Here is a 16,128-nt window from a genome sequence, read left to right on the forward strand (position 1 = left end):
GCAGTCGTTCCTGTGAAATGTAACCCTATTACTCCTCTCTCCTCCTCTTTTTAAATGCACCCCTCGCTCCCTCTCCCTGCTCTGCTCTGTCTATAAATGCCATGATCAAAGTCTCCACTTTATTGGTGTTAGACTTGACCTTTCACCTCACTCGGCCGAGTGTCAGCGCACCGCATCTCTCTGCTCCAGCTGTTATAAATAAAGAGCTTGGATCTCAGCTCTTACACATCTCTGGAATACAGAATTTCTTGTAAACAAGCTCTTAGACACGACTTTACCAAGCAGGGGAGGTCAAAACGATGAAGCAGTGAGATAGCGGATCGTCACGGTGCAGGAGTGTGAATAAAGTACTTAATGGGTTGTTTCTTTGCCTCTAACAGTTAGGTTACACTGATGGCAGATGATGGATGTTGGAAAGAATATTTTGCATTTAGATTCTTTTGATACGACAGAATGAAAATGGTCAAAGTTGAGCTGCTCTCTGAAGCTCCGTGAAGACGTTGAGTTTCAAACTGTCCAGCAGAGGGCAGGACAAGACAAGTGAGCTTTCCACCCCCCTGTTCCTCCAGTTCTGCCTCGCTCAGGTGATAAAGGAACTTTGAATATTCTGCTTCCCCTCTCTCATGTTTCACCCTGGAGCCAGAGCTGGCATTTTTATGGTCCAAAATGATTTGTTTTGTGTCTTTGTTCTGCCGGCGTGCTCCCTCCTTCACTCCCCCATCTGTCTTTACCCTGCATCACTTTCTCTTCTCTCCAGTCTTGCTTTCTCTCTGTAAGAGCAAATCTTGAACTACGCACCCATGGGAGAACTCAACAAATCCATTTAGATACCCAACGAGGAATACGTATACACACAGTCCCCTCGGATGTAAATAATTAAGATGTTAACCTGCAAACAAAACTGATGCAGCAGGGCAAAGCAATGCATACTGAAGACCAGACTGTTTGTGACTTAATTTCAGCCACCTGCAGTCTTTCCAGTTTCACTCCACAGTCCATTCTCCAGTTTGTGTCCATATGAGCCGGCTCAGCTCATTCCTCCAGCCTATAGCTGCAGCTAATGAACCATAGCGATGATGCCAAACAGGGCAGCAGGGAAAAGGGAAAGTTAGGGTTAGATATGACGAAGCCTGTTCCCAACTCTCTTGATCCCAGCGAGAGGAATCCTGTGGGGCCAGTATACATTCCCATCACGCCATCTGCACCACCACAAACTCAATTACACCCATCAGTCACAGGGTTCGAATGCCTGAAACGGCCCCTGTCTCACAGGCAAGGGTCCCCAAACTCTCCTCAGGTAAGAAATCTACATGCATACACACAGTATGAGGAAGCTCCACAAATCACACCAGACTCGTAAAAGCTCATTTGGTGCTAAATTCACTGATGGTGTTTATAGCCAGAGATTAAGACGACAGTAATGTGCAGAGATGTATTAAAAAGTTCAAATAAATCTGTGCAATTTAGCAGATTACGTTCTTTTTTTGCTGCTGTAAATGTTTTTATTTGTTATTTCACATGTAATGTCACTACATAAAACCGTGACAGATAAAAACAAAGAGTAAAAGGGGGAGAATTGTGTTTCAAATGAGAATAATATAACTGTGAGAGTGGTCAGAGCATGGAGGGTGGAGGGTGTTGGGCTCTCTGTCACAGCCCCTCCTGGCTAATTGGCTCCAGATGTGAGGCAGCGTGGCTCCTGCGCCAGCGAGGCGTCAGGGCCGCATTAAGAGCTCAGTCCGGGACTGATGGGATCGCAGAGACACCCCCCCCCCCCCAAACTCACCAGCCCAACACACAGACTGAACCTCATGCTGCGCTGCTGACCACTGGGCCTCCACCAGAGACCTTCTAGCTGTTCACACTGGGCTCATCATCTGCCAAAATAAGCAAGTACTGCAATACTCCTCAACCCCCAGTGTTTATTTACTGAAGCCTTGTTTTTCTTGATTTTTAAGATGACAATTTAAAAATCTCTGCCATTGTCCTTCCAAGGTCTGTGTTGAATCAATCTTGGAGTAGGGGCTTTTTATGTGTGTGGAATGACACACTGTCGAGGGTCTGTATTTGAGTGTTTAGAGTTCGTTGTTTTAGTCTCACTGGCTATGACAAGTGTGTGTGTGTGTGTGTGTGTGTGTGTGTGTGTGTGTGTGTGTGTGTGTGTGTGTGTGTGTGCGGGGGGGGGGGGTGAGTTGTCACTTATAAGTTGAGCTGCTGTTAAAAGAAAAAAAAAACATGCAGAAATTGGAGAGTGAGAAGTGTCTGACCAGAGGAATGCTCTCAGTGTGACACAAAGATGGAGCGAGGAAATCAGTTGAAAGCAGAGAAGCAGCACAGAGTGACGTAGATGAAGGGGGACGGAGGGAATGGAGGAAAACCCTTCTCTTCATCAGGGATGACACTGGATGGCATTTGCTGAATTGCAGTCTGCCACCATGACGAACTGGCAAAGGGCTCTCATCATGCCAGCCAGCATTACCACACTAATGTGAAAAGACCCTTGAAGCACCTTCTAGCCGGGAATGCCTGTTGAACGCCACTCTGCACATAAACAGAAAGCAGATGTGCGTTTTCTCTGCTGCGGTCTCTGACGTCCACTACCTGTGAAGGCGCGCTGATCTGATGTTATTGAAACATAAACAGGAAGAGGAAGAGGAATATTCCACGGGCTCTGCTTTCGGCCGATACTAATCCATGGAGGGCTGCAATCACCTCAACTCCAAAGTGAATGTTTTTAGAATATTTTTTGCAGCAGGTTTAGTCCATGAAATCAACCACAAAGTCATACGATGTTTATCTGTGTCAGAGGTCAAACTAAGGACACCGGGAACACACGATAATGTTCGAAAACAATAGGAGAGCAGGGATTTAATGTGAGCCAACCATCACTTCTGCACCTCATTCCATCCTTTAACCCTGGAGATGGTGTTGTCATGCTGCTGGACATGGGCCCGGGGTGTGAGTGAGTTTAACTAAACAAAAACACTCCCACCCCGGGCTGAGGGCACATGCCGCAGTCAGACCTCCATAAAAAACAGCTCTGGATTGTGTTAACATGCATGTTTCCAGCACATGATAAAAGTGGTAGAAAATTACAGCATCTGGTTATCTCTTCCCTTGTCAGGCTTTCATGATGCAAGGGAAGAATGCCACCGTGATGATGATGATGATGAAGGATGAAGAAGGATGCTGCTGTGAGTCAAGTCTGACACTAGGTGGTAATCTTGTGTTAAGTTTGAGATCAGCTTATTTCCTCGGGAAGCAGCAAGGGTTTGTTGTATTTGTGAGAGAAATGGTGACGGGAAAAAAAAAACCCAAAACATTTCTGATGGCTTCTGATAGCAGAGGTGACGGAAGAAACAGCCAAGTATTTGAGTACACATGATTCCCATTTTAAGCTTCTTTGACAATCCTCTGTATTTCATATGTATAATTTTTAAAAGAAAAACAAAAACAGAAAGTGAATGTTTTCTGTAAAACAGAGTTAAAGGATTAAATAGCGGTTTCCAAAACAGCTGCATCTTCTTGGAGCTGCTTGTCATGTTTCCAATGTCTTTGAGTATTTAGTGTGTTTTTTCCCCCCCTGAAAAAATTTTTTTTTCTTTTGCTTGAAAATGGATTGTGACATCATAGCTTTGTAGTATACATTTTTAAAGCACAAAGAGGTCACGTTAACATTTCACTAAAAAAACGTAGAGACGATTGTGAACGTACGGTGTGTGGTAAGAGCTTTGCTTCGCATTTCTTCTGTTCTGTGTCATTAATGACATCACTGATTAACCTTGTGGCCTGTTTCTTAAGGGGGGGGCTGGATTTCATACCTCACTGGTACATAAAATTAGCTAAATTTGAATCAGCTACTGCAGTAAAATATCCCAACAAACCACCCTACTTGTCATATTAATTCAACATTGTGGTACACTAAATAGTTCCAACCATTTTGTCAGCGGAACAAATTCTTTCACATTAGGAATTTTTAAGGTAAATTTGGCTGAAGATTCTTCTGTACTTTGACAACGCAGCATTCTCGGCCCCTTGTGCTTTTAATCTTTTGATCTGAGTATTTAATCTACTATCCTGACTGACATTCACATAAAATCTTAAACTGAAGCAGCCGCGATTCATATTCAGAGTTTCTGCTCGTCATGTTGCACTTTCATGGGAGTGTCCCTCCGTGGACGCAGGCCAGGGATTTTTCCTCGTCTGGGGAACCTCCTTTAAGGTGGCGTGAAGAGCGGGCAGCTGCTGCTCCCTGCAGGGACAGAGGGGCTGGTCTGCCTAATTCTTTAGATTAAAAGCAGCCGTCGGGTACCCGTAGGTTCCAGAGGCAGCATGAATCTAAACAGCATCGTGATTAGAAACGTGCCGAGCATGTGGCTTTCATTACTATCAGGCTGAACCCGCAGCACAAGACTGCGACGCAGGTCTCAGCATCAGAACTGAGCCTGTCCATCAAACACGCAGTCATGAATGAGCTCATCCCTGCTCTGATAGCGACATGCTAGCGGTTTCACGAAGTGACATACTGGAACATAAACAACTCCCCTTTTATTGAATATCTGTCACTGAAGAATAACATTATTCAACATTAGCAGCACATAGATCACATCGTGATTCAAACAAGTGTTTCTGTCGCACTCTGTTGAGATAAAGAACACAATCATCAGCAGAACTGTAGGTCTGGAATGAAAGCGATAAATCAATCCCTGATTAAAGAATAAAAATATGAAGCTTAAAAGAAAATTCAAATGCTTTTAAGTTAATAAAGTAAAAAAATATTTAAATCGAAAATTTGTGATTTGGTTTGTCATTTTAATGTCTGCAAAATAAAAATGTGCCTTTAGAAAATATCAAGGGAGTAAACCTGACACATCTAGAACTCAGACTTGGTCTAAAATGCGTGTTTGAGTTGAAATAAGGTGCTTGATTAACAAAAAAAATTAACACATTGGCTTAAAGTTAAAATGGAAACAAACAATATGACTTAAAATATTGGTGACTTAGTAAACTTTACCCATCAATTCATACATGGAGATTCAGAACAAAGTTATCAGATGGTGTTTATAATCATCTGCGTATTGGTCCGTGCAGAAAAATGTGTTACAATGAAAAAGGCGAGAAGTCTTGCTCCGTTTTAGCTCACGTGTTCTGAGTTTGGCCGACTTTGTGAGTGACACAGCACAGAAAGAACACTTGAATAAACAGCATATGTTGTCTAATGTTGAGAGCAGCTTTTATAGAAATAATCTGCCCGAGGTGATGCTGATTAGCATCTGTCTGTTCCCTTACTTCATCCAATATTCGGTTTCTTTGGCTTGCTCCTCTCTGTTTGCTCTTGTGCTTGATTCGCTAAGGAGGGCGGGGGCTAAAAGCTTTGTACCCATGTGATGACGATGACCGAGAAACTGATGACTCCCATAATCAACCCAAAGACCACCAGAGCCACCGCCTGCCAACGCAGAGAACACACACAATGTTAGCATCACCAACGAAGACGAAATTGTCAGCATATCCTATTTCTTCAAAATAAGCTGTTGTCAGTGAGTTAAATGGCTTGAAATGCTTTTAAATCTCAGTCTTGAAGAGGAGAGAAATAAGCAGTGTTTTTACCCCGATGGAGTCAAAAGACTTCAGAGGCTGGCTGCTGATCTTGAGGTAGAAGATGCCAGGGAAAACAAACAAGAGGAAGCTGGATGTTGTGGATCCTGAGGAGCACAGACACCATATGGCATATCTCATAATAGCAGCTTCATAAACTGGTTGAGCAGGACTGCACCATTAATTATTCAGAAGAAGACCACGATCAATAATAATAGACATCTAGGCTTTTCTGGAGGCTTTTAATGTAGCTGAAAACAAACCGGAGTATCTGAGGGAAACATGATATAAAATAATAATATTGTGTGATTTGGATATATGACCATAACATGAAACACGCCACCTACCTACAACTCCGAACACATTTTTGATATCAGGGACAAAGACGGCAAAACTCAGCACCACGCCCAGGATGATTAGAGTGGTCACGATGTGGATCGGCCAGGAGAAGGGCCGAGTGCCACGCAGCAGCAAGATTACAGCCTTACGGGCCTGGAAAACACACAAACACACACACACACACACACACACGGACATTGGAGCGGTATTATATATTCAGAAAGTATGAGGTTAAAACTAAAGTGATTGAATAATATCGATGATAGAACAAGTAAAAATGACAAAAAAAAGTGGAGATGAAATGAAGACAGTAGACACATGATTTATTTAACAAAGAACTGTCGATGCTCAATACGACCTTCACTACGTTTCACTTGAGTAATTCAGGTGTAGACATCCATCTGTTTTCATATTGACTTCAATACACATCTGCCAATAATGACACTGATTCTGATACCAGAGCTGATTTTCTTGAATATCATCATTTCTGATGACATTATGTTTAAAGTAACATCATGAGGCTCAGAACTTCTTACTTCATGCGCCAAAAAATACATAAAAACTGAATCAAATTTCGATGTATTCCAACAGATTGAGCCATGTTATGCTTCAGCACAAGCTAGGGAATGCAATCTGGATCGGCATCATCATTCCAAAATCCAGTCTTGGAATATCGTCAGTTTCAGCATCTGATTCCAATATTCCTGACCCCATATCCCATCTCTAGCTGAGCGGTTAGTACTCACAGGGAAGTGGATGAGTGGTACAGTCAGCACCACAGAGATCAGGATGGCGAGCCGAACCGTCATCACCATAATGTCCCGTGGCATGTAGGTGTCGTAGCCCAACAGCAGCTCAGAGTCCACGTTAGCTACGACAAGCAGAAGCAGAGCGATGAGAACAAGTTGAACAGCTGCTGGTTTCCAGGTGTTTCTTTGGTGTGGACCTGCTAGCTTACCGTAGAAGGTGAGGTAGCCGAAGAGGGCAGAAATGAGGTAAAGCAGGAAGCTGAGGCTGATGCTGACGTTAGTGATGTTCTGCATCCTCGCCTTACTCGGTCTGGAAGAGGAGATGAGACACTCAGCAATGCGCTAGCGCTTCAACGGGCCTTATTCATGAAGGTCTTACACACTATGGGCCATTTCTAGTACTCAGTTTGTTATTAATATTATTTATTGTCTTCACATAGGTGATTGGTATGTAGAGGATGACAGGGGCAATATGGAATCCCAAACATGCATCAGGGTTCAGTCTACACTGGGGGTGAAAAAAAAAAAAATCTTGTACGGTGTAGGAACAAATTTGCACATCATAATGAAATGAAAATGGAACAGCTGAAGAACTGAAAAGCTGACCGATCCAGTTCACAGTAGATAGGCAGGATAGCTGTGTGGCACAGGAAGGAGAACGCCATGGTGGGGATGGCGAAGGCACTCTGGAAACACACATCAGAGCCGCTGTTAGCAAATTATCAGATTAGACCACAACATGTGTGTGTGTGGGGGGGGGGGGGGGGGGGGACAGGAGGGTCAAGGTATGATGCAAGACAAATATTGAGGTTCTTGTCAAGAAAAACTGCTGGGTTTAATTTTCATATACAACACCAACATGTGTGTTGTGTGAATCTGTATGTAACATGGCCTTTATGTGTAACACGTATGTGACTGGCAGCTGCTGCACTGAAGATTCCTTCACACACGCAGCCTTCATAGGTGAAACTGTGACAGAGTCAAACAACTGCAGCAGACCTACATTCAGGGAGCGACTTGTACTCTCACACGCGTACCTTTCTGGAGACGATAAACAGCTTGGGTGTGCATTCAGAGTCTGAGGTATTTGATATCTGGAGAAGAAGAAGAAGAAGAAGCAGAAGCAGAGAGGGAACATGTTATTTCTAAGTAGGAGCAAGGTAAATCACAAATCCATTTCTTAGCTTTAGGGCTAAAAGGAAAACAATTCTAGAAGTTAACTGATACCAGGTCTAGAGTTCTTGTACGCTTTGTATATGAAAAAAGGTCACAGGTCATTTCCAGGCTGAGATGGGGTCACCTGAACTTCCTCCCCCTCAGGTACTATTGAATACATAAAGCTTCTCTGCAGCCATGAACGTCTGGCCAAAACAATCTCAGACTGTTGTGTGTTTGTGTGCTGGATATGGAGGTTTTATTACCTGGAAGACATTTGAAAATGTAGTCACATTATGTGGCAGCGGGCAGGGGATGGACCATTTCTTCACCACAACCTGAAGAGGAAACAACACAGCAGGTCAATAACAGAATTAAAAAAAAAAAAAAAAAAAATCAATAAAAAAAAAATCACCCCATATTGTGGGAGTGAAGCATTAAAAACTCACCACAACTGCAAAGTACAGCATGAAGAAGAAGGCGATGCTGCTGGTGTAGCCCAGGAAGCCTGTGAGGGGGAGAGGGATGTGCTAAGAGATGTTGATTCAGACCAGTCTGGTTGCTACTTGATGCTATTCACTAACCAATCTTTGGTAGTATTGCCAGAGGTAGAACAACCAATACTGTGACCAAGATCAGAAGCAACCTGCCATCTTCATACCAGGGGTTTCTGCAAAACAAAAACAAAACAAACAAAAAAATAGACCTAAGTTTTTTTAAGGGCAGTAAATTTGCCAACATCATATGGTCTTGGAATGTCAGGGACGGCAGAGATTAATGTTGAGTTCCTTCAAAAAAGGACTGCCTCTGGAAATTTGTCTCCATTTTGGGCTCAAATACAGAGCGACAGATTCATCATGTGGTACGAGTTAAAGGCTTTAACTCTCGCAAACCATAACAATTATGTAATTCACATGCAAAGGTTGTGTCGCTCCATCAGATCAGACCACATATCGCTTGCCGGGTTTTTAGAGAGGGGGAATAATATTTTCCTTTGCCGAGGGAAAGCCTTGGTGGTTTATTCGGGATTGGGGAGCCTGAGAAGGAGGAGGAGGTGGTGTTTGAGGTGACGCATATGGAAGGCATGCTGGCTCTGCTGGGGTCGAGGTCGGGTGGGAAGGGTGCAGCCTGGCATTGCTTAATGTTGGAGCGCAGCATGGGGCCATGAGGGACTGGCTCCACTACTCTTTATGGGGCTCCTGCAGTCAGCAGCACCTGCTCTGACCACATCAACACCCACTGACCCCTGTTTGGCAGTTTCACAGCTATGGCGTTACCATAGTTGCTGATGGATTTCCATCAGCCAATATTCTACCACGCAACTGGACGTCAAGTTGACTTCTGTTCTTGTCTGAATTTAGCTGACGCACTCAGGAGGAGCTCACCACCAACCACCTTCTCCACTTTAACAGGCTGCTCTGCAGACAGGTAGGGAGAAAATAATGCTCCAGCACCATTAGGATAGATTCTCAGGAGGCTGGAGGCTTACTGTAAAGGCCTGGAAGACCCATGAAATGTGGAGCATTTCACGCTATAACAAGACGCGGGATAGCTCAGAGTTAAGGTTGGAGGAGGACTGCCAATGAGTCAATCTCCACAAAGTGTCGAAGATCAGCATAAATCTCACCAACGCAGCTGTCCAAGAGTTTGGCCTGAACACGACGGGAGAACGTACACACTGATGATAGAACAACGAAAAGGTTTTTGTCGTTTTATGACAAATGAGCCAGAGAGAACCAGAAACACATTTCAATATAAAACAACTCATTTATTTGGGCTTTGATGGACTTGGGAGTATGTGTCTGTTAACATCTCGAAGCCACTCATTAACAGAAATGTTTTGTTTCCCTCAGCAGAGAGCTGTAATTAGAATGGCAAAACTGATATCCCCTTGTATCAGTCTGATTCCGGAGAACATGTGCAAGAGATTTTGGGGGGGGGGGGCTGGGGGGGGGTGAAAGGAGAGCGCTAACACAAAACAGCTGTGTGAGGAAGATTCAGATGTTGACAGATTGGACTGAGAGTGGCAACAAGTCTTGCTTAAACCAGTGTGGCCAATAATAGAGTGATAGAAGTTACATTTCTGGCCCAGGACTTCTTTGTGAGGACGCCGAGCTGCAGGCTGATCTACATGGTCAATGAAAGACGCGGGCCACTGATGACGGGTAATGAATGGCCCTCTGTTGTGAATACGTCTCCTCTGGGCATGCTTCATGCTATAGAACACTGAGCACAAGTTTCCCTGCCATCTCTCACAACGTATTAGCATAATGCGGTTTGCTGAGAGATCTTCTTCCACCACATTATTCATGCCTTTCTCATTGCCTGACTAATTCCAGTTTATGTAGCCTTGCGGTGCCGACGTGTCAAAATTGACTTATTTGAAGGCCAAAAGGTATAATGTACAACATCGGGGGGGGGGGGGGGGGGGACAGGAATGACTCATTTGTTATCTTAAAGCAGACTTTTAAATCTGTCCAGCTAATCTAAGAGGATGGTTTGGCTCTATCTGCACTTGTGACGGATTTTCAACCAATTTTCCTTGTTGGCGGAGAAGCCTGGATACCCACCCTAGGCTGTCTGTGCTCACAAAGCTGTTGATAGTTGCAGGAAGCTCCGACTTCAGGATGAACAAATACGATGACATTGCTGCGGAGGAAGAGAAAAACCTTCAGAACACCTACAAACCAAATATGCAGATTAAAACACACGATGAAGCCACACTACTTTGCTGCTAAAATGCTGTGTGAGGGTGGTGTGTGATTTCCAGAACAAGGAAATGGAAAGCAGGGCAGAGGGGTACCACGGCTCTAAGTTAATGCAGATGGGTGGGGTCGGCAGCTCAAGGGGATCACCAGCAAAGCCCTCGGTGCAAAGGAGCAGACATTATGCAGATCCTCTGACTGCTGCAGCCCGGGAGTAGCAGCCAGGAGGCAGGAGTGGAAGAGGGAGGAATGCTAACAATAATGATCTCTGACGCTAATCCAGGTATTTCTCCCTTTTCTCCACCTCACTAGGAAACAGGATATTATCGGCCTCCGATGGGCTCCTACATCTTTCCCTGGACGGCCAATCAGAGAGGGGATCAGGGTCACTTCCTCAGGGTCATACTTGCCCCAAAAACACCAGGGGGGAAATGGGAAGGGAGAGGACGATCGCACTGGAGGACATTTCTGGTGCAAAGCAGGATTCATATGCAGTGTGTGGTCAGTGACAAAGGGACGTGAAGCAGGCACAGCAAGAGTTAGCCGGGACCTTATTGCCCCTGGGCAGGTCTTGCACTCGCCATTAAATAAGCTTGGACCATAATCCCTCAGATCCTGTATTTGTTTAGAAAAGAAAATTCTTCCAATAACCCTGCAGCCCACACAGACACAAGGACGCTTGCTCAGAGAATAACCAAAACCATTAATAAGCACTAAAATCTGTGAATAAAAGAGGATTTGGATGCAACAGTTGCTTTGGTGTTTTTGGTTTTACTGCAAATAAACTAAAAGTAAACAAAACTGGAGAGACTGCAGATCTCAGCGAAGGTCAGTGATTAAAAAAAAAAAAAACAAAACGTTTTCTGCTCTGTTAAACAGATCTAATGGGTCCTTCCCGGCCTATGTCACATCCCTGCTACGAGCTTCGTGAAAATCAGACAGGTAGTTTTTCCCATAATCCCACTGGCAGACTGGCAAACAGCTCCTTGATGGAGTTAAACACTTTTCAACCACAAAAACTGATACAGACACACTGAGTGGGAACACACAATGATGCAATGGTTTAGTGTCATCATGCAGCTGGTTACTGGAAAGCACAATTACACGTTCATGGGAATTCCTGCTGGAGTAATACTTACGTCGCTAAATGATAAAAGACCCTTGAGTGGAGAAAAGGAATTGTCATTAGCGAGGTGGTAAGAAAACATACTCCAATAATTAGCACGTATGTACAGAATTCAAAGAAAAGGGATGAGAAGTGTGTGTTTGTGTGTGTGTGGTCAGCAAGCACAGTGAGTGTTCCACAAAAGACAGAGCCACTTTCATTTCATTAAGAGCGAGGGGAGAGGGCCGGCTGTGAGAGCCCTGGGCTGGCCAGTAATTAAGGTCAATTGGCCCATCAGCCTTTGGCAGTGCAGATGAATGTTTACCCAGAGTGAAGCTAATTGCACTCTTATAAAAGGGGCTTGGGGTGTAGACAGATGCATGCTGGAGTGGCTCTAACACTCTCACACATACTGCCCCATGCTGGGAAAACCACAAACATACCAGAGCGCGGTGCAATAATCCACTCAGCCGTGCCACTAATGACTGGAGAGCAGTGATCGCCTCGGCTCACAACAGCCTGAGAAGGGCAGCAGGAGGCTGGGGGACGTTTGGAGATGGCAGCAGCAGCAGTAGGGAGAAAAGTGAGGGGGATGGGGGTGGGGGGGCTCATTACTCAACACTCAAAGGTTGGGAGTGGGTTTCTACCATCAGTGATCAATTAGAAGAGAAGTCGGGTTCCAAGCCCAAGGGAGGGGGGCTGAGAGGACAGCAGCAACAGGGTCAAAGGTTATCAGGGAATCTGGATAATAGCCTTACAGCAATATAAACCTGAAGATGCACCTGATTTCCAGTGGGAGGCGCTGTAGGCCTCAAAAGATCAACTGGCCACAGCTTGACCATTGCCGCTTCTAAATCAATTTACATCCAACGTGTCAGGAATACTGCATTTTCAAAGGGGGGGGGGGGGGGTGGTATTCTTGGAAATACTTTTGAAAAAAAAAGGAGTTGTCTTATATTCTGAACAATACGGTAATAACCGTGCAGCCTAATGAGCAGACTTACCACCGATATTTTGGATGACAATAGCGATTCCAACAAGAACCTAAAAAAAAAAAAAAAAAAGAGATTTATTTCAGGCAGTGTGAAGCTTGTTGTGAACTCACTTGTCAGTCGGATACATCTGAATATAAATATTCATTATGATTATGATCCATGAGCCCTGCAAGGTTTCTAATGTTAACTTTTAACTGTATCTATTTGAGGGGTGCTCCAAATATTTCATCAACCCTGATTCCTATAACAGGGCTGGACAAAATATTTGGAGCACCTCTGATTAGACAAGTACAGATTCAATAAAAACATCTCAATCAAGGAGTATTTATTCTAAGACAGCTGTTGTACCTCTGGGTGTAATTAAGGTATTGGCAGCTGAGTGTTAAGTATGTGAGTTTGCTTTTTCAACCTAACAATTATTCATGAGTCGACTCTTACCTTTCCTGGCTTTTGCAACGCTCTCTCTCCGAGTTCTTCGTAGGAATTGATCCCTGAGGAAGTCAAACCAATAGCATTCAGATACTGGCACGAAAGATAAAAGTGATTCCTTGCAGGATTCTCTGTTTATCGTCTCTTATCGTTTCATTAGCTGCATTGATGTTCTCCCTCAAATGATTTGAAATATCAAACATGAATCACATGTAGACTGAATCAATCACATTTAGGAAGTAAATGGACAAAAACAACAAAGAGGAAGTCAAATTTATCAGCCCGAGTACTGTCTCACTGATGTAATCAGGGGTAGGATAAAGGGGTTCAGGCTGTGGATGACCCCCCACTAAAGTCTGAAGTCTAAAGTTAGACTATGCATCCATTGTTAGTCTCTCACCTGTTTGGTCACATAGCTTCAGGAGGAGATGTATAGAATACGCTGCCAGGCTCGACACCAACACCAACAGGAGGCTAGAGAGGAAATATAGACAGTGTGACCCAAACATTCCCAAAACAATACAAGTGAAGCAGTAGGGAGGATATACGTACCAGAAACCAATGATACCAGTGCTAGCCATCGCGTAAGCTAGACCGAGTATACCGCTGCCCATGATGGCGTTCATCAGGTTAAACACAGAGGATGCGAATGAGCCTCCTTTAGCTCTGGGCTGCAACACTTGCTGCATAAATAAAACAAACATCCAAAACGTGAGGATAAAATTTGTTAACCGATGAGTGTGAAGACAGCGCAGAAAGAAAAAAACGAGATTCTTCCTGTAATAGCATCAAGATAATTGCTCCTGACAGTGTGGAGAACAACTGGCCAGCGCCGATGACGGATGCCATGAAACAGCGCCACAGTGGCATGTAGGATCAGGGGATGGAAATGGGAATGATGGGATGGGATTTGAGCTGCTGGCTGTGGGACAGCTGCCTGAGCTCAGGATAAGGGGAACTGCCCAAACTGATTGACCTCTCTAATAGGGGATATCCTGGAGTGGACGAGTAGCAACTCTGGTGTCAGTGTCACAACAAGCGTGGATTGACCTGTGGGCTGCTGGGTCTGACTCGGCCACAGTTACAGTACCAAAAGACAGGACGTAAACTATGACACCAGATGGATGAAAATATATATTGTCTGTAATGTCTAATCATAAATACAGCACAGTCAATTACTGGGATGAACAATTACTAGAAGTAAGGCCTTCACAACCTACTATAACGTGTCACAATCAACTAATTTTTCCCTTGCATACGTGTTTCACCAGATTTTCCCAGTTGAGTGTAAAAGGCTTCTGCACATGGCCGCCACTTCAGCACACAGCTGAGAAAAGCATTGAACACAAGATGATAAATCACTGCTCATCTCACCTGGTTTCTCTTCCATTTTGTCTGTTCCAGATAATTCAGATTAATCAAGACTATGAGACACTATAAAATACTAAGAGATGCTATTTACATAAATGCTTCAATAAATCAAATAAAAAATGTCTCATTGAATTACATATTTTGCTGTTTTGGCCATCAACAACTCTGACAATGCTGATGCAAAGCCTGGAGCTACTCCTCCACAATAGTTATTGTTAAGAAGTAATTTTCAAATATTCCTGATGAGTCAAACACGGGATTAATAGCACATGAACAGAACCTATGGCGCGGTGACAATGTGGTGGAGTTTTTGATGAAGATCCAACACACAAACTCTTTGAAACGGCAGAATCAGCGACTTATGTCATGTTGATTTGGTGACTGAGAGTGGATGAGTCAGCATCAAAAATGTGATAGAGAGTATGTACTGTAAACAATCGTGTGTATTGCATCTTCAGTCTGACAAATAGAAATCAATACACCAATGAGTGACGACGACGAGTGACAACATAATCAGTGTTGGTCGAGTCAGGGCAGTCGCTCCCATTGATGATAATATCTTATATTATCTGCCGTGTTGCTGAAAATTAGGTTATCTTAATGACTTATGGGGGTGTTAAGTTTTAAGGGAGGGGTTCCACTGCATTACAGCCTCATATCTTACTGTTTAAAACAGAAAAAAAACAGCGTTTTATCATTTGATACGATACATTTGGTAGCAGAACATGGACTATTTCAACATAAATGCTATAATTGACAAGGCATCATGAAGAATTATAGTTCAATAAAGCCAAAGGACATTTAAAAACATCTTATTATTTTTCCAATGCAAGGAGTGTCTCTTTTAATCTGCACAACTCACTATCTTTAACCGTGGTTGTATTTTCCCAAGCATAATAATAGACATTAATATTTCACTGCAATTGCATAATATCAAAGTAAAAATAAGAGCCTTCAAAATGGCAAAATGTATCAAAAACTCTCTCAAGCAAATTCCACAACAAGTGAAAGCTATAATTCTCATGGAGGGAAGATTTAGGGTGTCATATTATACATCACCGTATACTTCAATCGGAACCAGTGTATAACCTTTACATGCTGAATGGGATAAACGCTGACGAATTAATGAATGTAATGTCAAACAGTCACAGTTTCTCTTCACATGACCAAACATCATTTAGTCCGAATTAACATTTTGACAGGAGAAACACATCACTAGATATCACACATATAACTTCTGTTAATCGTAAACCTTCTTCAGTTTGCGCTACTTAACAGGACAAGCTCGTGACATCTGTCATAAATAACATCGTGAATGAACGCAATATTTTTTTTATACAAAAAAAAAACCCTTTACAGACGCGGTTTTTACGCCGTGACGGTACTTACAGTGGGTAGTAATGGAGTAGTTTCGTTTCCATCGTCTCTACTGACAATTTCGCTGTAAAAGTCTGAGATTGAGTTACTGTGAATACTCATTTTCGACTCTAACATGCGAACACAAACCACCTAAGACGCGTCAAACTTCTCAAATGTACGCGGCAACTATGAAACATCTTCTCTGACTATTCTTTTATACTACTCTATCTACTTGTTGTTGTTGACGTTCGGGTCACAAGGCTGCCGCTTCCGTCGCGATACATACGCAAGTGAAAAGACTGGCCAATCAGAAATGAGCACTC

The 16,128-nt window shown here is 43.5% G+C and overlaps 1 protein-coding gene across 1 annotated transcript; it reads right to left on the minus strand.

Annotated features, from left to right (window-relative positions):
- Positions 1-4,546: 4,546 nt before the first annotated feature.
- On the minus strand, positions 4,547-16,077 carry slc38a6 (solute carrier family 38 member 6). Its single transcript, XM_086182142.1, has 16 exons — positions 15,836-16,077; positions 13,628-13,758; positions 13,476-13,549; positions 13,085-13,137; positions 12,656-12,695; positions 10,412-10,490; positions 8,426-8,511; positions 8,291-8,349; positions 8,108-8,179; positions 7,724-7,780; positions 7,293-7,372; positions 6,896-6,996; positions 6,684-6,808; positions 5,946-6,090; positions 5,611-5,705; positions 4,547-5,449 (listed from the first exon to the last, which is right to left on the minus strand). Exons 1-16 carry the CDS (start codon positions 15,938-15,940, stop codon positions 5,366-5,368), a joined length of 1,386 nt encoding a protein of 461 aa, XP_086038268.1. The 5' UTR covers positions 15,941-16,077; the 3' UTR covers positions 4,547-5,365.
- Positions 16,078-16,128: the final 51 nt, after the last annotated feature.

The sequence above is a fragment of the Aulostomus chinensis genome, chromosome 17 (genome assembly GCF_037954235.1).
Source record: "Aulostomus chinensis isolate RoL2024-O1b breed Wild chromosome 17, RoL_Achi_v1.0, whole genome shotgun sequence".
NCBI lineage: Eukaryota > Metazoa > Chordata > Actinopteri > Syngnathiformes > Aulostomidae > Aulostomus > Aulostomus chinensis.

Excerpts from the sequence above, each read along its gene's own strand:
- slc38a6 (XM_086182142.1), bottom strand. The coding sequence starts at position 15,940 with ATGTTAGAGTCGAAAATGAGTATTCACAGTAACTCAATCTCAGACTTT. Across the intron at positions 12,696-13,084 it reads CGTTGCAAAAGCCAGGAAAG|GTTCTTGTTGGAATCGCTAT; the intron begins GTAAGAGTCGAC and ends TTTTTTTTTTAG. Across the intron at positions 8,512-10,411 it reads GTGAGCACAGACAGCCTAGG|AAACCCCTGGTATGAAGATG; the intron begins GTGGGTATCCAG and ends TTTGTTTTGCAG.